This window comes from Oryctolagus cuniculus, chromosome 13 (assembly GCF_964237555.1).
Source record: "Oryctolagus cuniculus chromosome 13, mOryCun1.1, whole genome shotgun sequence".
In the NCBI taxonomy this organism is placed as follows: Eukaryota; Metazoa; Chordata; class Mammalia; order Lagomorpha; family Leporidae; genus Oryctolagus; species Oryctolagus cuniculus.
Genome location: NC_091444.1, coordinates 51,084,105 through 51,110,204, shown reverse-complemented (window position 1 = coordinate 51,110,204; position 26,100 = coordinate 51,084,105). Strand labels below are relative to the sequence as shown.

At 39.2% G+C, this 26,100-nt stretch overlaps 1 protein-coding gene and 1 pseudogene across 1 annotated transcript in view; one reads left to right on the top strand and one right to left on the bottom strand.

The window, feature by feature from the left end:
* The first annotated feature begins 338 nt into the window (after window positions 1-338).
* LOC138844973 (small ribosomal subunit protein mS35 pseudogene) overlaps window positions 339-26,100 on the top strand; it is a 71,263-nt pseudogene continuing 45,501 nt past the window's right edge.
* The window catches only part of TSNAX (translin associated factor X), a 40,441-nt gene continuing 32,255 nt past the window's right edge, over window positions 17,915-26,100 (bottom strand). Inside the window, exons 5-6 of the mRNA XM_002717369.5 lie at window positions 24,115-24,242; window positions 17,915-19,759 (exon numbers count right to left, since the gene is read on the bottom strand). Coding sequence (XP_002717415.1) covers window positions 19,382-19,759; window positions 24,115-24,242 — 506 coding nt within the window. The 3' untranslated portion in view covers window positions 17,915-19,381. The remainder of the gene's footprint in view (window positions 19,760-24,114; window positions 24,243-26,100) is intronic.

Sequence of the window (26,100 nt, the reverse complement as noted above, 5' to 3'; positions counted from 1 at the left end):
CCTTGTCTAAATAAGATTGGAGTTGGTGAACTCAAGAGGCTTCCATAGCCTTGGTAGCTCATGACAAGAGCCTCGGGTGATTACTGACGTCATAAATAAGAGTGTCAATTGTTAAATCAACAACAGGAGTCACTGTGCGCTTACTCCCCATGTAGGATCTCTGTCCTTAATGTGTTGTACTATGTGAATTAATGGTATAACTAGTACTCAAACAGTACTCTATACTTTGTGTTTCTGTGTGGGTGCAAACTGTTGAAATCTTTACTTAATATATACTAAATTGATCTTCTGTATATAAAGATAATTGAAAATGAATCTTGATGTGAAAGGGATGGGAGAGGAAGTGGGAGATGGGATGGTTGCGGGTGGGAGGGAGCTTATGGGGGGAAAAGCCGCTATAATCCAAAAGTTGTACTTTGGAAATTTATATTTATTAAATAAAAGGTTAAAAAAAATTCCGCCACCAGATCTGGCAATGTGGAAGACCAACCTTAAGTAGATATCACATTCTGTAAACAGAGAGAAATGACAGATAAAAGGAAATGAGAAGAAAAACAAATCACTCAGTTAGACACATGGAAGGAACTGACATCCAGACTGAGGTGCTCATGAGTTGATAATGCAGGTTGAGAACATAGTAGAGATGAATTCAGTATTCCTTGATAACAAACCAGAGGAACACATTATACGCATGTCAAAAAAATAGATTAGTATCTGTGACTACAGACACAAAAATCCTCAAAAACAAACTAGAAAACTGAATCCAGCATATTAAAAGGATTCTATATCGTGACCAAGTAGGGTTTATCCAAGCAGTAAGGTTGGGGTTTTTTGTTTGTTTGTTTAGATTTATTTTATTTATTTGAAAGACAGAGTTACAGCAAGAGGGAGAGAGGGGGAGAGGTGGAGAGGGAGAGAGAGATCGCCCATCTGCTGGTTCACTCCCCAAATGGCCCAACAGCCAGAGCTGAGCCAGTCCAGAGCCAGGAGTCAGGAGCTTCTGCTAGGTCTCCCACATGGCTATAGGGGTCCAAGGATCTGAGCCATCCTGCACTGTTTTCCCAGGCATATCAGCAGGGAGCTGGATCGGAAATGGAGCTGCCAAGACTTGAAACCAGTTGTCACTACTTGTAGAGGTTGTGGTTATGAACATTAAGAAGTTCCAAGTAAAATTTAAACCAACAATTAGAACTAAAAAGAGTTCCGCTAGATTGTTAGAGACATGAACAGTGTGGAAAAAAATCAATAATGTTATAATATGAAATGTAAATGAGAAAGCAAAATTTTGAAAGAAACTATTCTCCACAATAATAGCACCTTGTGGCAAACCAAGAAATAACCTTAGCAAAAGATGAGCAAGATCCAAAAGTAAAATTATAAAGCTCCACTAAAGGGCACTAAAGAAAGTCTTAAAAAGAAAGATACACCATATCCATGGATGGGAAAGCCTAATAGAATAAAGATGGAACTTTTCCAAATATTAACGTATAAATTGCCATATAATTAAAGCAGAAATTCTGGAGAGAAACCCAGATGGCAGCTGAGTAAGGTGATCTAGTGACCACCTTCCCACAACCACGTCAATTTAAACAAGTATACACACACCAGTCACCTTCACAAGAGCTACAGTGTCTTGTTTTGTTACAATCTTTTCTTACAATTATAAGAAAAGTCATGGTGAAGAAAGCATGACGGAAAGAGTCGTCCCTCCTTTAGCTCCCACTTCAGAGAGGGAGAGGGAACTGAAACCCAGTGCCAGGCACACTGAAAAAAAAAATCAGTCAGACTGAATTTCTTAGCCCCTGCCCCCTTCCCTTTGCCTATATCCGTGGTTTGAAGCATCCACAGCCAGCTGGCCTCCACTGCCTCTCCCCACAACTGCCAACAGAAAGTAAGACTCCAGGTGTGTGGAGAGTCCAGGAGAAGGAGTTTAAGACCATGCTTCAGAGTTCACAGCCCCACCTACCCCACCCCACCTACTGAACATCAAGACCCAGCACTTGATAAAGCCCAAAAGTCTCTACTCCCAGTCAGTGCTCACAAACTGAGCCTCTAGACTTGCTCAGCATGCACACTCAAATGAATCTGGCCCACTGGATCCAATTCTACTGATTGCAGATTTCTCAGCAGAAACCTTACAGGCTAGTGGGAGTGAGATGATAACAGTACTAATAGAAAAGAAACTGTCAGCCAAGAATACTCTATCTAGTAAAGTGTCTTTCAAATATGAAGAACAGATAAAGGCATTCTCAAACAAAAGCTGAGAAAATTTACCACCTCCAGACATGTCTTATAATAAATGCTAAAGGGAGTTCTGAGAGAGAAGATGGACAGACACTGACTAACGAGTAAGAAGAAAACATCAGAAGGTAGAAAGCTCATGGGTGATTCAGAATACTATAATATTATAAACATGAGATATAAACCATTTATATCTTTAGTGTGAAGACTAAAGTTATAATTACTACATTAAAATGTTAAGAGATAACACAGGAAGAAGTAAAGTTTAGCATCAAAAATTCAAGGTGTGGAGAGGAAATAGAGCACTTGTTTATTAGGATTTCTTATCTGTGTGTGTGTGTGTCTTTGTCTTTCTCTGCCTTTACAATCAATGTCACATTATTATCATTTCAAGATAGCCAAAAGTTTTTTTTCAGCAAACCTCATGGTACTCACAAAGCAAAAACCATTAATAGACTTACTAAAAGTATTAAGCAAGGAATCAAAGTATACTGCTAAAGAACATCCCTTAACCACAAATAAAGATTGTAAGAAAGAGAGAAAGAAAGGAACTAAAATAAACATACAAAACAAGTATCAAAACTGCAGTAGTAAGACTAATTTAGTCAATGGACTTATTTTCCAATTTAAAGAAATTGAGATATCAAGTAGATTTTTAAAAATCTGGAACTAGGGGCCGGCGCTGTGGCGCAGCAGGTAACGCCCTGGCCTGCAGTGCCAGCATCCCATGTGGGCCTCAGTTCGAGACCCGGCTGTTCCATTTCCCATCCAGCTCTCTGCTATGGTCTGGGAAAGCAGTACAAGATGGCCCAAGTCCTTGGGACCCTGCACCCATGTGGGAGACCCAGAAGAAGCTCTTGGCTCCTGGCTTCGAATTGGCACCGCTCTGGTCGTTGCTGCCAATTGGGGAGCGAAACATTGGATGGAAGACCTCTCTCTCTCTCTCTCTCTCTCTCTGCCTCTCTTCTCTCTGTGTAACTCTGACTTTCAAATAAATAAATAAATCTTTTAAAAAAAAATCTGGAACTAACTATATGCTATTTACTGAAAACTCACTTGGCCTCTAAAGTCACATAGTGAAAAGATTGAACAAAATATTCCATGCAAATGAAACCTAAAAGAAAGCAGGAATAGCAATACAGCTATCCAATAAAGTAGATTTTAAATCAAAAGTAGTAAGAAGAGATTGAGAGCCGGCGCCGTGGCTCAATAGGCTAATCCTCCACCTTGCGGCGCCGGCACACCGGGTTCTAGTCCCGGTCGGGGCGCCGGATTCTGTCCCGGTTGCCCCTCTTCCAGGCCAGCTCTCTGCTATGGCCAGGGAGTGCAGTGGAGGATGGCCCAGGTGCTTGGGCCCTGCACCCCATGGGAGACCAGGAAAAGCACCTGGCTCCTGGCTCCTGCCAGGATCAGCGCGGTGCGCCGGCTGCAGCGGCGGCCATTGGAGGGTGAACCAGCGGCAAAGGAAGACCTTTCTCTCTCTGTCTCTCTCTCTCACTGTCCACTCTGCCTGTCAAAAAAAAAAAAAAAAAAAAAAAAAAGAAGAGATTGAGAAGGTGATTATATAATGATAAGTGATTTCATCCAGCAAGATGAAATATATATGCACCCAATATTGGAGCATCCACGTATATAAAGCAAAGATTAATAGACCTAAAGGGAGAGATAGATTCCAATAAAATAATAGTAGGGAATTTTAACACCTCACTTTCAGAAATGGACATATCGTCTGGGCAGAAAATCCACAAAGAGCAGAGTTAAGTTGCACCCTCGATCAATTGGCCCTAAGAGATACCTACAGAAGTCTACATCCAACAGCTGACTAGTACATAAGCACACACAAAGACTTCAAAAGCACATAGAATACCTTCCGTGGTAGATCATATGATAAGTCACAAAACAAGTCTCAAGAAATTTAAAAGACTAGAAACCATATCAAGTGTCCTTTCTATCCACAATGCAATAAACAGGAAATAAATAACAAGAAAAACGTTGGAAATTACATAACAAATGGAAATTAAACAACTTACACTTGAACAGCCAATGGATTCAGGAAGAATCCAGGGAAGAAACTCAAAGTTTTCTTGAAACTAATGAAAATGAAAAATTTACAGGATAAAAAAAGGCACAACTAGGCTAAGATAGAAGATTATAACAACCAATGTCTGCATTAAGAAAAACACACAAAGATGTCAAATAAATAAATCACCACTGTACCTCAAGGAACTAGAAAATCAAGAACAAATAAAATCCAAAATTAGTAGGAGGAAAAAAATAATAAAATTCAGAGAATAAATGAGATACTTAAAAATCAATACAAAAAAATCAAACAAATGAAGAGCTAGTTCTCTGAAAAGTTGAACAAAATTGATAAACCCTTAGCTAAAAAAATGTGGGAGATTGAAATACATAGAATCAGAGATGAAAATGGAGGCGTTACAGTAGATACCACAGAAATACAAAGTATTGCTCGAAATTACTCTGGGCCACTAGCTGGCAGACAGGGAGAGGAAGTCAGCGAGCTCCGGAGCCCTGCCCAGCCGGGCCCAACCTTTGCTCTAGAGATCATGGCTGTGATGTAGCAGCTCCCGCACCGACCTGAGCGAGCTGGGGGCGGCGGGCTGCTGCCCGGGGTTTTCTCCTGCCGCTCAACGGCAGCTGCTTGGCCTCTGCACCTTCCTGCTCCACAGGATCCAGCAGCGCCAGCGAGGACGATGAACCACTCTCGCTGCCCGCCTCACGCGGCGCGGCTTCACCCCTGCCGAGCTGCGGCGTCTAGACTGTGCCCTGGACCACGCATACTCACTCCCATCCGCGGCGAGGTGTTCGAGTGACCAAGGGCTGCAGGTTCGGTGGACCCGAGGAACCAGACGCCTCCGGGAGACCTGCCGCATTTTGCCAGGATAAAGAAGCCCGAAAGGATGAGTATGCTGACCTCTCTGACCTCACTCCTGCCCCGCGGGAGACCTGAACGCCTGGGACTCAGTTCACTTTCAAGTATCAAACTGCTGAAGGAGGGGGAGGAGCCCACTGTGCGCTCAGATGTGGGTGAGCCAAAAGATGAGACTGCGCGGAAAATGATTAAGACATTCAGTGGCAGCCTATCTGTTTTTGTATTTTGCAGAATCATTTGTAACATTACAGTCTGTCTTTAAAAAAACAACATGGCGATCTGATATTTAGAAAAGTTTTGAACTTACTGTTTATTTTTTCCATTAACATTGCTAGTGACACTGATGGAATTAACTTCGGTCTTAGAACGCATGGGCTGCTTATGTGTCACAAATCCAGAAAGTGAACCGCAGTGCTGCCGTGCAAATGTTACTGGTGTTTTTCTTCTAGCTGTAGTTACTACAGGCTGAATTTCAAGACTTTTTCATGAGAAACAGGTAAGGCTGCGGTTCTTCCCTAAATCGGTAAAAATGCTTAAGGTGCACTAAGAACAAAAGATCAGTGTTTAGTCATGACAGAAAATCTCTTTTCTCAGGTGACTTAACTACATTTCTGTTTTATCTATGTCTAACGCAAATCTACAGTGTTCCAAAGGCTTTGGGACTGATTAAAAAGAGCTGTCCAGTAACAAAAGGAAATCTCACAACTGGGCTCAGTTGGAAAAAAAAAAAAAAAGCATATACTGTGCTTTGGTACTGCATTGTCGTCTGCTCTTACGTGGACCCAGACAATCTGCAGTTAGGATTACAACAGGATCTGCACATTTAAAGAAATTATAGGACTATATTCCCAATCCTTTTGCGTTCATGGTAGAGCAGTGATTTTTTTTTTTTAAAACACAATTTGACCTGAGAGAAGGGTGTACAGAATGGGAGCAGAGGTTTGCCCTAAAAGCCTTCATGTACAGCTCTGAAAAGTGAGGAAACAGTATTGTCACTTGCCAGGTGCCAGGTGACAGACATTAGGTTGTTACAAAAGTATAGTCACTATGAAAGAGTGGTCAGGTGTGTCGAGGCCTGTGGTACTCCTCCTTTGGTTGACACTAAGCTTAAGGAGACTCTACAGTTGTATGCATTTGTAAAAGTATAATATGAACAACTAGTGAGGTTCCAGACTTGTGTAACTGTAGTTAAATAGTCATTGTATTTTTTTGTGAACTGTGTTTAATAGTTTTACCTCAAAACAAAACAAAATACAGTGCTTTTGTCAGTTAATGATTTTTTTTTTTTTTTTTTTTTTTTTGGACAGGCAGAGTTAGATTGTGAGAGAGACAGACAGAGAGAAAGGTCTTCCTTCCATTAGTTCACACCCCAAATGGCTGCTAAGGCCAGCACGCCGTGCAGATCCGAAGCCAGGAACCAGGTGCTTCCTCCTGGTCTCCCATGCGGGTGCAGGGTCCAAGGACTTGGGCCATCCTCCACTTGCTTCCCGGGCCACAGCAGAGAGCTGGACTGGAAGAGAAGCAACCGGGACAGAACTGGCACCCCAACCAGGACTAGAACCTGGGGTACCAGCACTGCAGGCAGAGGATTAGCCTAGTGAGCCATGGCGCTGGCCCAGTTAATGATGTTTTTAGCACTTTTTTTGGAACTCACTTTTTTTGTCTTCAACAAAACACTAACAAATGGAATCATACAGCACATTAAAACAATCACTCATCATGATCGAGTGGGATTAGCCCAGGGATGCAAGGATGGTTCAACATACACAAATCAATAAATGTGATACACCACATCAACAGAATGAAAGACAAAAAGCATATGATCACCACAATAGATGCAGGAAAGACATCAGATAAAATTAAATACCTCTTCATGACAAAAACTCTGAACAAATTAAGGATACAAGGAACATACTTTACAATAATAAAGGCCATATATAATAAGCTAACAGCAAAGATCATATTGAGGAAAAAGTTTCTCTCTGAGATCTGGAACAAGACAAGGATGCCCTCTTTCACCACTTTTCTTCAACACATACTAGAAGTCCTAGATACAGCAATTAGTCAAAAGAAATAAAAGCATCCAAATCAGAAAGGAGGAAGTTTAAATTGTCACTGTTTGCAGATGACATGGTTGTACATAAACAAAACCCCAATTTCTTGATCAAAAATCTGTTACAACTAATAAACAAATTCAGTAAAGTTGCAAGATACAAAGTCAAGGTACAGAAAATCAATAGCATTGCTGTATACCAATAGTAATCATTTGAAAAAGAAATTAAGAAAGTGATCCCATTTCCAATAGCTAAAAAAGAAGAAAAAACTGGAAATAAAGCTAACCAAAGTGGTGAAAGATCTCTACAATGGAAAGTATAAATTACTGATGGAGGATATTGAAAAGGACAAAAGTAATGGAAAAACATCTTATGTTCATGGATCGGAAGTATCAATATCCTTAAAATGTGCATATTATCTAAATGAATTACAGATTCAATGCTATCCCTATTAAAATGTTATTTTCACAGAACTAGAAAAAACATTTCTAAAATTTGTATGGAAGCACAAAAGACCCCAGATAGCCAGAGTGACCTTAAGCGAAAAGAACAACATGGAAAGCATTATACTACCTTGACTCTAAAATACATTAAAAAGCTACAGTAATTATGAGTTAACTGTACAACTTGCTCTCAGTTTGTGTGTGTGTGTGTGTGAAAACTGTTGAAATCTTTACCTTGTATAGAGTTGGTCTTCTGTGTATAAAGTTAATTGAAAATGAATCTTAATGAAGAATGGGACTGGGAATGGAAGTGGGAGGGAGGGCATGGTGGGAAGAATTACTATATTCCTAAAGTTGTACTTACAAAATTTGTATTCCTTAAATAAAATATTTCTTTGGGGGAAAAAAGCTATAGTAATTAAAATAATATGGTGAGGGTCTGCACTGTGGTGCAGCTTCAGCGGCAGCGCACCATAGAGATGCTGGTTCATGTCACAGCTGCTCCACTTCTGATCCAGCTCCCTACTAATGCACCTGGGAAAGCAGCAGTAAACGACTCAAGGCTCTGAGCCCCTGAACCCATGTGTGAGACCCAGAAGTAGTTCCTGACTCCTGGCTTCAGCCTGGCCCACTCTCAGTCATTGTGGCCATATGGGGAGTGAACCAGTGAATGAAAGATCTCAATTTCTCTCTCTCTCTCTCTCTCTCTCTCTCCTTCTCTCTGTTACTCTGCCTTTAAAATAAATAAATAATTAAATATTTAGGAAAAAACTAATATGGTACTGGCATAGAAAAATCCATAAACCAGTGGAAGAGAATAGAGACCCTAGAAGTAATCACATGCATCTATAGCTAACGTAGCTTTGACAGTGTGCTAAGAATATTCATTGGAAATTGGGTAGTTTTTTTTTTTTTTAAATAAATGGCACTGGGAAATTTGGATATTCACATGTAGAAGAATGAAGTTAGAGCACTGTGTACAGGGGCTGGCGCTGTGGCTCACTTGGTTAATCCTCCGCCTGCGGCACTGGCATCCCATGTGGGCGTTGGGTTCTAGTCCCAGTTGCTCCTCTTCTGGTCCAGCTCTCTGCTGTGGCCTGTGAAGGCAGTGGAGGATGGCCCAAGTCCTTGGGCCCTGCACCCACATGGGAGACCAGGAGGAAGCACCTGGCTCCTGGCTTCGGATTGGCGTAGCTCGAGCTGTGGCAGCCATTTGGGGTGTGAACCAATGGAAGGAAGACCTTTCTCTCTGTCTCTCTCACTAACTCCACTAACTCTGTCAAATAAAAAAGAGAGAGAGAGAGAGAGAGAGATCACTGTGTACAAAAATCAACTAAATATGAGACCTGAAACAAATTCCTAAAATAAAACATAGGGAGAACATGTTATGACATTGAAATGGGCAAAAATTTTTAGATCAGATCCCAAAAGCACAAGAAATAAAAAATAAATAGGATTTCTTCCAACTAAAACAGCAGAGGAAACAGTCAACAGAGTGAAAACACAACCCACAGAATGGGAGAAAAAAATGCAAGCTATACATGAGACCAGAGGTTAATATTCTGAATATGTAAGGAACACAACTAAATGGCAAAAAAAAAAAAATTAAAATTTGGGCAGCAGACCTAAAAAGACATTTCTCAAAGGGAAATATGCAAACAGCCAACAGGCACATGGAGAATATAACTAATCATCAGGGAAATGCAATTCAAAACCACAATTAGATATCATCCAGTAAGATTGGCTATTATCCAAAATACAAAAGATAACAAGTGTCAGTAAGGATGTGGGGAAAGGGAACCTTGTACAGCAGTTGGTGAGAAATGTGAATTAGTACAGCCAGTTTGGAGATTCCTCAGAGAACAAAAAATAAACTTCCATGTGATCCAGCAATCCCACTTCTGGTGTATATGCAAAAGAAATGGAATCCATCTGTCAACAACACAACTGCACTCCTATGTTTACTGCAGCACTACTCAAAACAGGCAAGAAATGGAAACAACTTGAGTCCATCCCTGATGAATGGATAAAGAATACATGGTACATATACACAATGGAATATTACCCAGCGAGAGAAAGGATGAAATCTTGTCATTTACAACAATCTGAGTGGAACTTGAGGTCATTATGCTAACTGAAATAAACCAAGCACAGAAAGACAAATACCGCATGACCTTGCTCATACGTGGAGTCTCAAAAATAGGTGATCTCATAGAAGCTAAAAATAGAAGAGTGGTTACCAGAGGCTGGGGAGAGAAGTGGTGAGAAAGGTATGGGGAAAGGTTGATTGGTGGTTACTACTAGCCCATAGCTAGAAAGGAGTAAGTTCTGGGGTTACATTGCATAGTAGGGTATCGATAGCGTATCAATCAATAGTGATAGATAATGTACTGTATATATTTCTTTAAAGAATCCACAATATACTGTTTCCAACAATTGGATGTTTCACATGCTTGAAAGGATAAAAATATTTATGCTGATTAGACATTACACAATGTATACAGGAAACTAAACCTCACATAGTACCTCTTAAATATGTAGTTTTGGGGCCCTTGCGCCGTGCGGGGCGTGTCCCCTGCGGCTTGCCGTCCTCCCAGCCATGGCGGCCGCCACAATCCTGGTGTGGCTACCCCGGAGGCCGGGGGCCAGGGTAATGGGAGCCTTCTCCGCTGGCGTGTCGCTGACCACTGGTGCCCCAGGACCTAGCCCGTGTACAACACAAAGAACATGCAGAAGTCAGAGGGCACAGAGGAGAAAGGCACTGCCTCCTAGGACAGAGAAAATGGTTGTTGACTAGGACCAGCGTTTACCCTGTGGCAGCGCCATTTAAACCCTCTGTAGTCCCTCTTCCTTTCGAATGGGTTATCCTGTGAAAAAGGGTGTGCCCATGGCAAAAGAGAGCAATCTAGAACCCCTGAAGATCCCCAATTTGCTGCATTTGACTCCTGTAGCGATTAAAAAGCGCTGTGAAGTTCTTAAAGATTTCTGACCGAGTGGCCAGCCGCACTTGACACTGACGAGAAATGTGAGAAGCAGTTTCCAATTGAAATTGACACAGCTGCCTATGTTTCATCAGGACCCTCCGTTCCCAACCCTAAGGCACGAACAGTAACCTTAAGGGTTAAACTTTCCAGTTTGAATTTAGATGACCATGCAAAGAAGTAGTTGATTAAACTTGTAGGAGAACGATCCCACAAGACCAGTGATTTGCTCACCCTCAGAACAGACAGCTGTCCTTTAAAGAGACAGAATTACGACTACGCAATGTATCTACTAACAGTTTTATACCTTGAGTCTTGGGAAACTGAATGGGAAAAATATAAAAGTGAGGCAGACATGGAGGAGTATGAATGGAAAAATAGCTCCTGAGAAAAAAATGTCCTGGAAACGCTTCTGCAAATGAGAGCTGCTGAGAAGACAGGCGCCAGTGGAAAGGAGCTCCCGGCTACCAAGGAAGTGGGCGATGAGGGGCGATCTGTTCTCAGTCTGAAGAATGAGGGCGACAGCGAAAAGACCCTTTCATAGTACAAAGGATCCGTGAAGAGACTGTTAAACTTGACATGAATTGTGAAGTAGAAGAATCTGCTGGATTTGTTAATTTTGTGGCATATGTAATCAAGACTTCATTTAATATAAAATTGAAAATGTTTAAAAAAAGTAGTTTTTGTTTGTTAAAATTTTTTAAATAAATAAAATAAAAATTCCTGAAAGGTTTTCAAGGAATTTAACATGTTGATTCTGAAGTTCCCTTAGAAGACAAAAGAAGCTAAGACTATCAAGACAATTTAGAAAACAATATGGGAATAGGTTGTCCAGATTCGTTATAAAAGTGCAATTTTGGCGTAGAGATAGGCAAATAGGTCAATGGGACAGAAAGAGGAAAAAAAAAACATGGTTCATACGAGAATACAATACAGATGACATTGAAAATTGATGGGGAAAGGATAAACTTCCAGTTTACTTTGGAAAATAAGATAGCTTCTCTTCTCCATACCACACACCATACCCTGAGATATCAAAATAAATTATCAAAATAAATTCCAGATTGATTCTAAACCTAAATGGGAAAAGGCAAAACTAAAACCTCTAAAGCCTTTTAGATAAAAACACAGGATTACACAGCAGTGCACCGGGTTCTGTTTGGTGCCGCTGAGGAGTTTCTCTGGGCTACACAGGGACCAACAATGGACACCCAAAAGGACGTTCAGCCCCCAAAGCAGCAGCCTATGATATATATTTGCGGAGAATGTCACACTGAAAATGAAGTAAGCCGGCGCCGCGGCTCACTAGGCTAATCCTCCGCCTTGCGGCGCCGGCACACCGGGTTCTAGTCCCGGTCGGGGCACCGGATTCTGTCCCGGTTGCCCCTCTTCCAGGCCAGCTCTCTGCTGTGGCCCGTGAAGGCAGTGGAGGATGGCCCAGGTGCTTGGGCCCTGCACCCCATGGGAGACCAGGAGAAGTACCTGGCTCCTGCCATCGGGTCAGCGCGGTGCGGCCGCGGCGGCCATTGGAGGGTGAACCAACGGCAAAGGAAGACCTTTCTCTCTGTCTCTCTCTCTGTCCACTCTGCCTGTCAAAATTAAAAAAAAGAAAGAAAGAAAGAAAGAAAGAAAGAAAGAAAGAAAGAAAGAAAGAAAGAAAGAAAGAAAGAAAGAAAGAAAGAAAGAAAGAGAAAATGAAGTATATAACTCAGGGATCCAATCAGATGCAGAGAATGTGGATATGGAATTATGTACTAGAAAAGGACAAAAAGATCAGTGGTTTTTGATGCTTGATAAAATGTGCAAATTCAGAGGAGTATCTTCATTTGTACTTGGATTTGCTGTTAGTGTTTCTCATTGTGGTATAGCTTTTGGTTTAGCATACTTATCTTTTTTTAACTACAAATGATTTCATTTTAAAAATCTTTATATTTAGGTATATTTTAATATAAAGAAATTGTTCAATTACATGGCTTATAATTTAATTTTATTGTTTATGTAATCTGACACACAATTAAGGTTAAAATTACTTTCTTAAACTATACTTGCATTCAAAACCTAGAATCACCTGGGTTCTTGTGAAAAATGCAGATTTTTAGAGTCCTCTGAAAGTCTAATTAAATTCTTTGGAAATCAAAAAAAAAAAAAAACAGGATTGCTAAGATGTTTCCAATTTAATGTGATTAAATTTGAGATTACTTGACTTTATGATGCGTAAAAGCAATATGCACTCAGTAGAAACCATACTTTGGATTAGGCATTTGGATCTTTTCCCAGACTAGTGATGCGTGCAAGGCGTGACACTCTTGTGATGCTGGGCGGCGGCGGCAGCAAGCCGCAGCTCCCCTGCAGTCATGGGATCACAGGGTAAGCAACCATTACTCTACAGTGGAGTGTACTGCCAGCATCTTTTGGATGCAGATATTCAAGAAGTCACCTGAAAATACTCAACACTTTATCATAAAATAGGCTTTGTTTTGGTGGTCTAACCGTCATCTGACATACATGTTTTGAACACATTTAAATATGCTAGGGGCCCTGTGTGTATCCTAGCAGTTAAAGCACTGGTTAAGGCACTCACCTCCCATTTCAGAGTATCTGGGTTTGAATCCCTGACTCCAGTTTCCTGCTAAGGTAGACCCTCGGAAGCTGCCATGATGGCTCAAAATGACTGAGTTCTTACACGGTAGACCTGGATTGAGTTCTCAACTCCTAGCTTCAGCCTCAGCCCTTCCCCAGCAACCAAGGGTTTTGTTGCAAAGGGGAAAAGCAAAATGGAAGCAGGGACCACTAAGAAGTGAGGATAAAATTTTTCAAGATATACAAAATAGAAGCATTTGTATGTTGATGGGGAGCTTCAGTAGAGTGTAGTGGTGAGTACTGCCAGAGTAATCCTTGAATCATTGAGAACTGGACCTCGAACAGGAGAGACTGGTCTTAGATAACTAAGTGTGAACAGGACTAACCAGAAAAGCAGAGTACATGAGCGCAAGTGTTGGTTCTTTGGGAGAAGTAATGAAATTGTGGAAATTCTATTCTCACTACTTCAGTTTTCTTTGCCATTAGCCAAGGTGGGTGAGAGGATAAGAAGGTACAGGATTTGGAGGAAAAAAGAAGACAATGTGAAACAGTCATCTATGAAAGGAAGAATCCATGTACTGAGGAAATAGGATTTCCAGCAATTATGTTCATAAACTTAGAGGGAGGCCAGTCAGTGTTGTTATTTTTCCCAAACTTTTCATCGTCCAAGGGACAGGTGGATTGAATCTGGGTTGCAGTTTTGCCAGTGAGTCTGATGAAGCAAGGGAGGAATGAGATCCGAGTGTATATGCAGAGTAGTAATGATGGGCAGTGGAACTTGAGCTACAGAAAAAGGAACTACTAAGATGCTAATGAGCAGTTCACAGGTAATAAGATTAGTGAAAGTCTCAGTGCAGTCTAAGGACTGTAGAATCTGGGATACTGGAAGAGGCAAATTTGGAGAGCTGTAGAAAATATACACTTTTTATTCTTTCAGTTAAAATAACTTGGCTATCTTTCGGTAACAGTTCGTGCAGAGCTATCCCATTGTTTTTAATAGCTTTATAACATTTAATTGTATGGTTATAGTATAATTTACTTGTTCTCCACTGAAGGACACTGATGTTTCAAAGTTTTTGATATTCAAAATAATGCTATAGTGAGTAGTTTTTGAACATACAACTTCACAAAAGTAGGGATAAATTCAATAATTATTCCCCAAATCGCTAGAATATAGATCAGTATTAATTTCTACTTTTTTTATAAAAGATTTATTTATTTGAAAGGCAGAGTTACAGAGAGGCAGAGAGAGAGAGACAGAAGTCTTCCATCTGCTGGTTCACTCCCCAGGTTACAACTGCCAGAGCTGGGCTGATCTGACGCCAGGAGCCAGGAGCTTCTTCTGGGTCTCTCACGCAGGTGCAGAGGCCCAAGGACTTGGGCCATCTTCCACTGCTTTCCCAGGCCATAGCAGAGAGCTGGGTCAGGAGTGGAGCAGCCAGGACTCGAACCAGCACTCATTTGGCATGCCAGTACTGTAGGCGCTTTACCCGCTATGCCACAGAATACTTTTCATAGCAGTGTGTCTGTTTCACCCAAACATGGTGCTGTTGAACTTCAAAGCTTAACATATCTGATAAGTGAACAGTGGTAACTTACCGTTCCAATTTGCAGTTCTCTTATTTAAACCATGATTGTGTAACTTTTCCTGTGCTTATAACCCATCTGTGTTTCATATCTGAAAACTATATCAGTCAGCATCCAATCAGGAAAACAGAAATCATTCTAGGTATTATAGCCAGGAAAGGATTTAACACAGGTGCTTCCAAAACACTGGAAAGACTGGAGGAAAGGAAGGTCAGGACAATCTGCCAGTGAATTCAGGAAACGACACAGTCACGGAATTGCAGGAAACCAGGGCTGATGATGTCAGCTGCCTGCAACACTGAAGCGTGTGATGAACAGAATGCAGAAGACCTGCAAAACCTCACGTATGCCACGTGAACACGCCTAATACGCCTGCCCTCTGGTGCTGAAGAAATAGTAATGGCTTGTTTCTCTTTTGTCCTCCAAATGGTACTTGTGCCTCTCATTATCAGTAGAGTGCGAACAACATTCTCTGAAAGAATCAAGGAGGTATGGTTTCCAGGCTTCCACCCCCTGTAGTAGACAGTTTAGAAGGCAAGCGTAGAACCAAGTAATGGTCAGTGCCCAGTAGAGCCACGCCCTGCATTCACAACACCTTTGTAGCTAGGTTTACACTTCAAACAGCATATGCTTCCACCTGCTGTGAAGCAGTGCTTCCTCATGCAATCAAGGCACGAGCAACTTCTTCCTAGAAGGGGAGAGTTGAAGTCCTATCAGTCTCTGTCTCCATCTGATAGTCAATCCTTTTTAGTGCAGTACAACTTGCCTTTACCATCCTGTAACTTGAAAATTAAATTAACAGGTTAACCAACAACCACCCACCGTATATAAAACAAGACAGCAAACGGAGAGGAAAAAACGAGACAACTACTGGTTAAGATATAAAACACAGGGACTAGCGTGGTGGCATAGTGGGTAATGTCGCTGCCTGCAACACCGGCATCCTATGTAGGTACCTATTATGAAGGGTACCATATGAAGACATTTTAAAATTTCCTTTATACAAGGTTCCTAATCTAGATTTTCCTGTTCTGTATTTCAGATTTCTGCTCCAATCTTTTATTTCCTTTCTTCTGCTTTCTTTGTAGTTTAGTTTGCTCTTTTTCTTATGATTGAAATTTAGGTTACAAATTTGACATCATTCTTTTTTTAATAGTCATTTAAAGCTATAAAGTTGTATCTGAACTTGCTACCACTCTATCCCATAAATTGTTGCATGATTGTTTTGTTTTCATTCCTCTCATTTTCCAGTTTCCTGCTTATTTAGGAGTGTGTTGCTTAATTTCTATTAGTTAAATTTCCCAAATTTCCTCCTGTTATTGATGTCTAGATTCTAGTCTGAGAATGTACTTCATGTCTTTTTTTTTAAAAGATGTATTTATTTTACTTGAGTTACACACACAGAGAGAGCGAGAGTGAGCAAGAGAGAGAGAGAGGGAAAGAGAGAGAGAGGTGTCTTCCATCTGCTGGTTCATTCCCCAAATGGTTGCAATGGTTGGAGTTGCACGGATCCGAAGCAAGGAGCCAGGAGCTTCTTCTGGGTCTCCCACGAGGGTACAGGGGCCCAAGGCTTTGGACCATCTTCTACTGCTTTCCCAGGCCATAGTAGAGAGCTGGATTGGAAGTGGAGCAGCCGGGTCTCGAACCTCGAACCAGCGCCCATATGGGATGCTGGCACTGCAGGTGGCGGCTTTACCGGCTCCGCCACAGCGCCAGCACTTTTCATGTCTTTTTAAAACACTTACTGAGATTTTTTTTTTTGTGGCCTGACATTCTGTGGCAAATGTTCCACGTACACTTGAGGAAAAATGTGTATTGTTGTTGTCTGGAATGTTTAGTATGTCTGTTAGGTCCCAGGGGTCTATGGAGTTACTCAAATCTTCTCCCTTATCAACTTTGTTTTGTTCTTTTACCCATTAATGATAGTGGGGTATTAAAATTTCCAATTCCTGTTACATTTTATTTCTTCTTTCATTTCTGCAAGATTTTTGCTTCATGTATTTTGGAGGTCTGTTATTGGGTGCATATATGTACATTTACAATTGTTATATATTTAGAATATATTGTTTTATCATTTATTATATCTCAGTATCTCTTTATAATTTATTATAATTTATATCTCCAGCAAAAAGAAATCTTTAAAGTCTGTCTTATCTGATACTAGTACACATGGAATCATTTTCCACACTTTAAATATATTTGTATTTGAATCTAAAGTCTTTTTCATACAGTAAAGATCCATTCTGCCAATTTCTCCTTCAGATACCACTGTTCTTTTGAGGAATCTTAAAAAAGCCCTAGGGCTTTCAAATGTCTATTTGGAAAACCCAATGATTTGATACATGCAGGAAATTACTTATGAAACAAAGAATTTGATTTCAGTTTAGAATTCTGCCAGCAAATTGCCATATAATCTTGAACCAGTTTCTTTTCATAACAAAGATGAAAAATATTATAACAGATGATGCTATCACAGCAAGTGTTTTTAAAACAGAGAGATTCAGAATGTTTGGAGATCCTCCATCATCTTAGTGCAACACCCACTGTATTAGTTATTACACACATTATGAAACTATACCAGCAGCAATGGTACCAAGTTACTCAAAGCTACTGACTGCCTACCCATAGGCCATTTTCCCTTTTCTCTGACTGTGTTTGCCCTTTTCCTCTCAGATGAATGAATTGGTGTATTAAGGTGAACTCATTCTGTGGTCAGGGAACTGGGTTAGTGGGAAGGGAATGCAGCCACTGAGTCGATGAAATGTGAAGGGAAATCTTCCCTGGGAGCTTATGGAAAGGTATTTTTACTCTTAAGGAAGTACAGTGAAGTCTACTTTTCTGTTCACCGGTGTCAAGTATTCTTGATGCCTGCAAATGCAGTAACTACCCTGCAATCACAGGGGAGTGACTTGAAGACAGTGTGATGCTGACAGAGCAGAAAGAAAGGACTACGGAATCTTGAGAACTTCACTGACAACCTCAGTTAACTTATCAGAAAAATCTCCTTTCTCTGGGTTTTTAAAAGATATAATAGATCTCCATATTAGCTAGTCTATATTAGGTTTCACATTTCAACCAAAAATTCTACAGTAGTTTTATTATTTCTCAAGATGATCAAAGAATAAACTTAACTCCTATATTTTAATATTTTATTCAAAAGACCACAATTTTCAACATCTGTAAAACATTCTTCAATCCATTATTATTTTACATTTACCATTATAAATTTAATTTCAAGGGGGCAGAAGAAACAAGATATGCAATGGGACTGACTATATCTCTGCAGTGTACCACAGAATGTGGAAACAAAAAACCCACTATCATCAAAGCACACAAACAAGCAAACCTAATTTATTAAGCATGTCCACATTTTATTTTCCTTTAGGTGATATGTCTTGGAAAATTACATTTTAAAAGAATCAGCCCTTACACACAGAGCACTAATCTTACCAAAAATAAAATTTAGTATTTAGATTCTCAAAACTCATCAAACCAATTGGAAATGTCTGGTTGTGGGCCAACAGTGCTAGGCTCAAGTCAGTTTCACATCACAAATGATAATCTACAACTAATTTCAATAGGCAAATTCCAATTCTAAATATTACTAGACTACCACTGTTATTCTCAACTGTGTTGACAATTATCTTATTGCTGAATTGAATGTAAATTTTCTTTGGCAACTTTTATTTATTAGATAATGCCACAGGAAAACTCTTGGATTAACTTAGCATCTCAAAACTGCATTAGAATTATTTAATGTAATTTCTAATAGATGCTAGAATAGGAAAGCCTCCAAACATGCCAAATAACAACGAAGTGGTAAAATAATCAGTATTAAAAGTTCTTAAATTGTATGCACAAATATATAATTCAACTCAACTGTTAACACTGAAAGCATTACAATATTAGCTCCACTTTTCCATCAGATATTCAGTGATAAAGAACAAAAAACTAAAGAAAGAAATAACATCTGTCAGTTTTTCTGGGAGGCTATTTCAGACAAATTCAAAAAGGCCTAAAGTTGGACCATAATATGAATTTTCACTATAATTCTTCATAAACTTGAACTTAAAAATATTGGCAGCTTATTAATTTTCAGTTCTTGTTCCACAAAATAATCTTATTTTGGAGGTGTGGCACAATATTACCAAGAAATTTAAACAGGAAGCACAAGTGCACAGTTTAAGAAATGTTTACCATATATATATATGTGTATATATATATATCTCTCTCAAAGTCACCAACTTAATTTATAAATGGCTTTCACTAAAAACTACCACTGCAAAATTCACAAAGTAAATTAATACAGACATGGCAGAAAGTGCAATCTAAAGCATGTTTGCATAACAAAGATAAATGATGGTTAACCTGCAAAAAGTCCAAATTAGGCATGTATGCAAACATTTGTATGCAAATTTTTCATGAATATAAGAAATGACTCATTTGGATAATTTTATGTACAGCTTGTGTACAATTTAAAACAAGTACAACTGAAAGCATTTCTACGTAAAAGCCACAACAAAGTCAAATGAAACACTAAATAACAGTCTTGTACAAATTGGTCTCTCTTAGGAGTTCTCAAAATAACTGAGTGATATCATTCTAAGAAATACCCTCTTCTTGATCAATCATTTCCGTTTTAACTGAAAACACATCTGCCAGCATATGTTTCGGGATTTCTGAACCTCTGACTTTCAAGGCATAACAAGCATTTTCCACTTTAGCCAGACTTTGTTTCAAGGTATACAGCTTCTTAGAAACCTCGTAAGGCCCAGTGTTGCCAATGAAGGAAAACCCATCATAAACCTGACGTAAAAACTGGCTCACTTCAAAGGGGGTGTCAATGTCCCCGTTCCCCACACTGTTAATACACATCCGCATCAATTCGCCAGTTAAATCAGCCACTCCCAGAAGGTAATCAACCGGTGTGATTTTCAATCTCCAAGTAACAAACTGCTTATCTTGTGCATCAGAGGAAGGCTGGTAAAAAACAAAAACAAAACAAAACAGAAACAACACACACACAAAGAAAATATACTGTGAAAAACACTGACTATGGTATTATCATATTTATAACAAAGTACAAAATCAACAGCAGATTGGTCATTCTAATCTCTAAATAAAACAATCCATTTTGCTTAATGATCATTTGGGATATTATTAGAATCCATGTATTGGGTAGGGAACTGCATCACAGAACTTCAAGATATTTTTGTCAATCTAAAACCATTCCTAACTTCACTTGATATAGGCAATGAAAACACTGTTAAATAAGGCCTAATGACTGCATGACAATCACTTATTTAAATGTCAAATTATAAACCCCTTCAAGTTTGTCATCCACTCATATTTTTCTGTCATTTAGTCCCTTTCTGGCCTTTCCTCTCTCCCTACTCAGCCAGATCATCCAGATTTCTTACTTTCTCACCATATCCTCTATTCCCTAAGACCCCATTATCTTCTACTACATCTGCCCAGCAGGAACAGAATCCTGAATCAATACTAAATCTACTTAGTTCTTTATTCAGGTGGCTGAGCACCTGAGTTAAAAAATAATCACAGCTACACAGAGTTCGTACCGCTACAAATTATTCCCTAATCCCTCTATCTATCCTTACACTTGCTCACTCCAGCCTCTCCAAACCTTCACCACTCTGCTCAGTTCTCTTCTCAAATGAACCTTCACTTTCAGCAGATAATCTTACCTACTTTCACTAGCCTGGTCATTTGTGAGATCACCTCGCACAATCTCTCTCTCAATTATCTTTATCCATACAAAATAACAAGCAAACAAATAAAAAAAAAAAAAAACAGAAACAAAAACAAAACAAAAAAACAAACCCTTGTTCATATCCACATCCATTTTTACCTTCTATGCTCCAGTCTCAGATGATGAGTTGTCCCTCCTCGTGTTTGAGGTTAACTCTTCCAAATGACCTTGACCCATCTCCACCCACCTCTTCCAGGACCTTGCTTCATAAGGCGTATGCCCTTGGGCAAGTTATTTCATCTCTCTAAACCTCAGTTTCCTCATCTGTAAAATGGGATAACAGTACCTACCTCAGAGGTTTATTTTAAGGATTAAATGCGATAACATTTACCAGGTTCTTGGTATAATGCCCAACACAAAGTAAATAGTAAATGTTAGCTGTCATCATTTCCATCAGTGTTAAATCTTTTCTTTCCACTGGTTTCAGTTTCTTTCTCATCGATGTCTTTCTCTACTGGGTTCTTACTAGCAGAGGTAATGCCCAATTGTTGAAAGAACACATGGCACTTAGCTTGGCGAAGCAGCAATTACACCAAAGGACATATCAGGCAGTGGGAAGGGCAAAAGCATGCAAGGAAAAATTGTGTGCTATATCTGAGGGACTAGGAAGGTTATCACTTTCGAGCAAAGTTTAAAGTAAGGATTAGTACAGCATGAGTCTAGGGAGCTAGCGAAGTAAGGCTGTCACATTAAGGAATCTTAATAGGTAATGGAGAATTAAGAAAGGAAATTTTAGTTAGATTCCTCTGGTTGCTGTGCATCCAATACGTGAAACCAGATACTGTATAGACTATTCAAAGATCATCTAGTCCAACAACCTCCCTGCAGAGCCTAAGAAATTAGGTTCAGAAAACACCATAGATAATATAGCTAGTTAACAGCAGAGCTGGATAAGCAGCTTAAAGCCTGCTTTCCAATCATTCTGATGCCCTTTAAATTACATCACAAATGTGTCTGTGATGTTTTGTTTCTATAATTTATCAGAGATTTTGGCCGGCGCCGCGGCTCACTAGGCTAATCCTCCGCCTAGCGGCGCCGGCACATCGGGTTCTAGTCCCGGTCGGGGCGCCGGATTCTGTCCCGGTTGCCCCTCTTCCAGGCCAGCTCTCTGCTGTGGCCAGGGAGTGCAGTGGAGGATGGCCCAGGTGCTTGGGCCCTGCACCCCCTGGGAGACCAGGAAAAGCACCTGGCTCCTGGCTCCTGCCATCGGATCAGCGCGGTGTGCCGGCCGCAGCGCGCCGGCCGCGGCGGCCATTGGAGGGTGAACCAACGGCAAAAAGGAAGACCTTTCTCTCTGTCTCTCTCTCTCACTATCCACTCTGCCTGTCAAAAAAAAAAAAAAAAAAAAAAAAAGATTTATTATAATTTATCAGAGATTTAATATTTTTTAGGAAGGGTAGATTTTGTATGTGTGTGGAGAGGGATTTACATTTTGAAGGCCATTCATAAAAGTGACATTTTCTTAAGAAAATATTTATGTTCTCTGTATTCTTACATGGAGTTCCATGGTTATAAATTAGTTGATCTCGGAGAAAGATACTTTAAAAAATAACAAATTCCAAATAATGTACTATCAAAGAAATAAATTCTATCTGATAATCTAATACTAGGAAAAATTACTTAAAATGGCATTTTTAAGAAGGACACTGAAGTATTTAGGGGTGAAATATCATGATGTCTCTGATTATCTTAAAGTGGCTTAGCCAAAAATATCTATAGAAAGCAAATATAGTAAAATGTAAACAATTATTAAATCCATGAAATAGGCATATGGTGGTGGCTATATTTCCATGCTGTCTACCTTTCTGATTGCTTGCAATATTTCCATAATAAAAAGCTTTTAAAATTAATTTTAATTTTTTTTAATTTAAAGGTTTTTAACAACATTCACAATAGGCAAGTCACAGCAAAATACCTTTCCCTATCAAAGTATCAGAATATTTAGCACCAAGAATCCTGAGCACTAAAAGGAAAAGTTATTTATGAATATGGTCTTAACAATTTGAAGTCCATGATGCCATCATAAACTTAGAATTATTTAGTTCCTGCATCCTAAAAATAATGTACTTACTCTCCATTGTTTTTGCCTTTCCCCCAATATTTTCACTTAGATTTAGAGAGATGTAGTACTTTAGTAATGTTTTCAAGAAGGCATGTCAAATTAGACTCATCTCGTTCTGTAATACAATCTTCATTATGAAGGAATTTCACTTCTCAAAATGAATTTCCTTCCTAATAAACTTAGTATATTTTAAAAAGTTGAAATACATGGCTTCCTTAAAGTAAGTTATATGCCATGCCATGTTAGTTTCATTTTGTAGTATTAAACCTTTAGTTGATATTCAAGCATATTTTACTTTGGGGCCAGCATTGTGGCATAGTGGGTAACGCTGCCGCCTGTAACACTGGCATTCCATATGGGCAGTGGTTTGTGTTTTGGCTGCTTCACTTCAGATGCATCTCTCCACTAACACCCTCTGAAAAGCAGCAGAGGATGGTCCAAGTTTTGGGCCCCTGCTACCCACAAGGGAGACCCAGATGAAGCTCCTGGCTCTTACTTGACTCAACCCTGGCTGTTGCAGCCATTTGGGGAGTGAACCAGCAGATGGAAGATTCTCTGTCTCTCCCACTCTATCTGTAACTCTTACTTTCAAATAAATAAATAAATTTTTGGAAAAAAAAAGAAAATTTTGTTTTTGAAGCTTCTTCCACATCCTGCCTACCTAACCTGCATGTTTGAATGATGTTTAAAAAAATGTACAAAAATTCAAAACAGTCTATCTTGTTAACTGAATGCTGTTATCTTGAAATCCAGGAGGAAAAAAAATTGCATATTTAAAAGTCAAACTGCAAAAGCTTCTCTTTTTTTTTTTTTCATTCAGAGGAGCTTCATAAATTTCAGATTCAAGCATTTAAAAGTGATTAACAGCTCTCACTATGTAGCAACTTCTTTATAACAATGAACTCCTGAGTGCACATGTGTCAAGTGCTATATACTGCCTAATTAAAAACCTTTAAGTCAAATCCTCTAAAACAATCCTTTGAGGTAGGTACCTGATGCAATGGATCCCAACAGCACATGTTGAGAGGCGCTAGTAGAGTGGACAAGGGCACAGGCTTACATTCAAAACACCTGGTTTCAAATTCTTACTACTTGTGTGGCTTTTGAAAAGTTACTAAAAATATTTAAAAGCCTGTTTCTTTTTATAAAATGGGACAATTTTTCATTCAAAAGGCTAATGAAAGGATTAAATACAATAGTTTTAAAGAGCACACTGAAAAAATATGATAAAATAAAAAATAAACTTAGAGAGTTATCACTCAATAATGCTTTAGAGGTAAAAAGTACTACTTCCTCCAATATACCCAAGGTTGTTCTTGTTCTTCTATCCACTAACCAAAATATTTAAAAAGACTACATTCCTAGTTGAGAATCTATGAAACCACACTTTAAAAAGAACATTCTCATCTGAATCTTAGCATTACTAACCCATAACTCTCTTATAATGATTATGCTATTACATGAAATATGCAATAAATGTGAAATATGATTTTAAATTCTCACAGTCTTGTTTTCTTTCCCATTGTCTTCAGTTGTAAATATCAACTGTTTATTAATTTCATCCATACTGATTAATGATCGTGTTTTGATGAAGTGCTGGAAAGAGACAGCTTCCACATATTCCTGCAATCCTGAAAAATCAACAAAGAAAATTACAAGTCCTAAATCACTAAGAATATAATAAAAAAACTTCTAATTGATATATCACCCAGCTCAACAAAAGCTGAATGGATGCCTACTATATAGCCAGCCAAAACTAGATACTTAGAGCACAGAGAATCCCTTGGGGATAGATGAAGGAAATTAGCACTGAACATTTTCTTGACAGCTTGCATATAAATAATTCAGTTTCTCTTTTTAACTTCATGAGTCAGTGTTAAAAAAAACCTACTTTTGCCTACTGAGAAATGTCGAAGATTTTGAGAAAAATAAATTCATATAAGCTTTAACAGGAATTCAGATCTTTTGTTTTCTTAAATGGCAAACAGAACAATAATTCAATCAAATGAATGTAAAACTAAGGATCTCTTGACTCTTTCTTAAAATTTTAATAGGTAAAAACATTTTAAATAAACATAAAAAATGGCAAAATATAAAATTTCTCTTCATACTTCAAAGTGGATCCAAGGTACACAGAAAACTCCTTTCTGCTTTAGCTTTTTAGTTCAGAAAAATAAAAAGCTAAGAAATATAAATCTGTACCAGATGCAAATTCCAAAAAACTTCACGCTGAATTAAACTTTGGTAAGATCAAACTTTTCATTTAAAACAACTACATTTTTTAAAATTTATTTTATTTATTTGAAGGGCAGAGTTAGAGAAATGGAGAGAGAGTTTTCTATCCACTGGTTCACTCCTCAACTGGCCACTATGGCCAGGGCTGGACCAGGCCAAAGCCAGGAGCCAGGAGCTGCATCCAGGTCTCCCACATGGGTACAGGGGATCAAGGACTTCAGCCATTCTCCACTGCTTTCCTAGGCACATTAGGAGGCTGCTAGACTGGAAGTGGAGAAGCCAGGACCTGAACCAGCACTCATGGTTGCCAGCACTGCGGGGGGGCTTAACCCACAACACCACAATGCCAGCTCCAACAACTAAATTCTATACTGAAAATTTTCGATATTATTTTATTATGCATCAATCTACAAACTCATACACAAAGGGATTAAGTAATTCTTAAAAAAATCAGTATCATGGGGCCAGTGTTGTGGCACAGATTAATTAAGCTGACTCCTGGAATGCTGGTATCTCATATTAGGGAGCTGGTTCATGTCTGGGCTGCTCTGCTTTCTTACCCAGCTCTCTGCTAATGCATCTAGGAAGGTAGTAGAAGATGGGCCCCTGACACTTATGTGGAGACCCAAATGAAGTTCTGGGTCCCTGGCTTCCACCATGCCCAGTCACAGCTATTGTGGCACTTTAGGAAGTGAAGCAACAGATGGATAAACTGTCTCTCCTCTTCTATTTTTCAATAAAGTGAATCTTAAAAAAAAAAAAAATATATATATATATATATATATCAGTACTGTCAGGTTAAGAAACAGCCTTTTTGAAGGCTTTGTTGTAAAAATAGCAAGAAGTGAATGAAATTTCTGATAAAGGAAAGAAAACACAGAGCTTAATCAGATCCTCAGCATTTAAGCTGTCTAATGCTTTTTATGACAGATTCCTACTAGACAATCTTCCATTACCTGACCCTTCAAATCCGGTTTGGCAGCAACAGTGTAGGAAAGCTAAGAGCTGTAGTATCATCACATCAAATAAATTTAAGGGTCAAAGGATACAAAGGGAAACAGATGAACTGGTGTTGATAGTGATAAGAGGAACCTTAACTAAACCAAAATATCCTGACTCATTTTAAGTTGTAAATGATACCAAAGTGTAGATGGGAAAATAGGTGCCTTCAGCACAGAAGACGACACTGACAGAAAAGGACAATTAGCTTAATAAACCAGTTTTATGCTGAGAAATTAAACACTAACAAGGCAG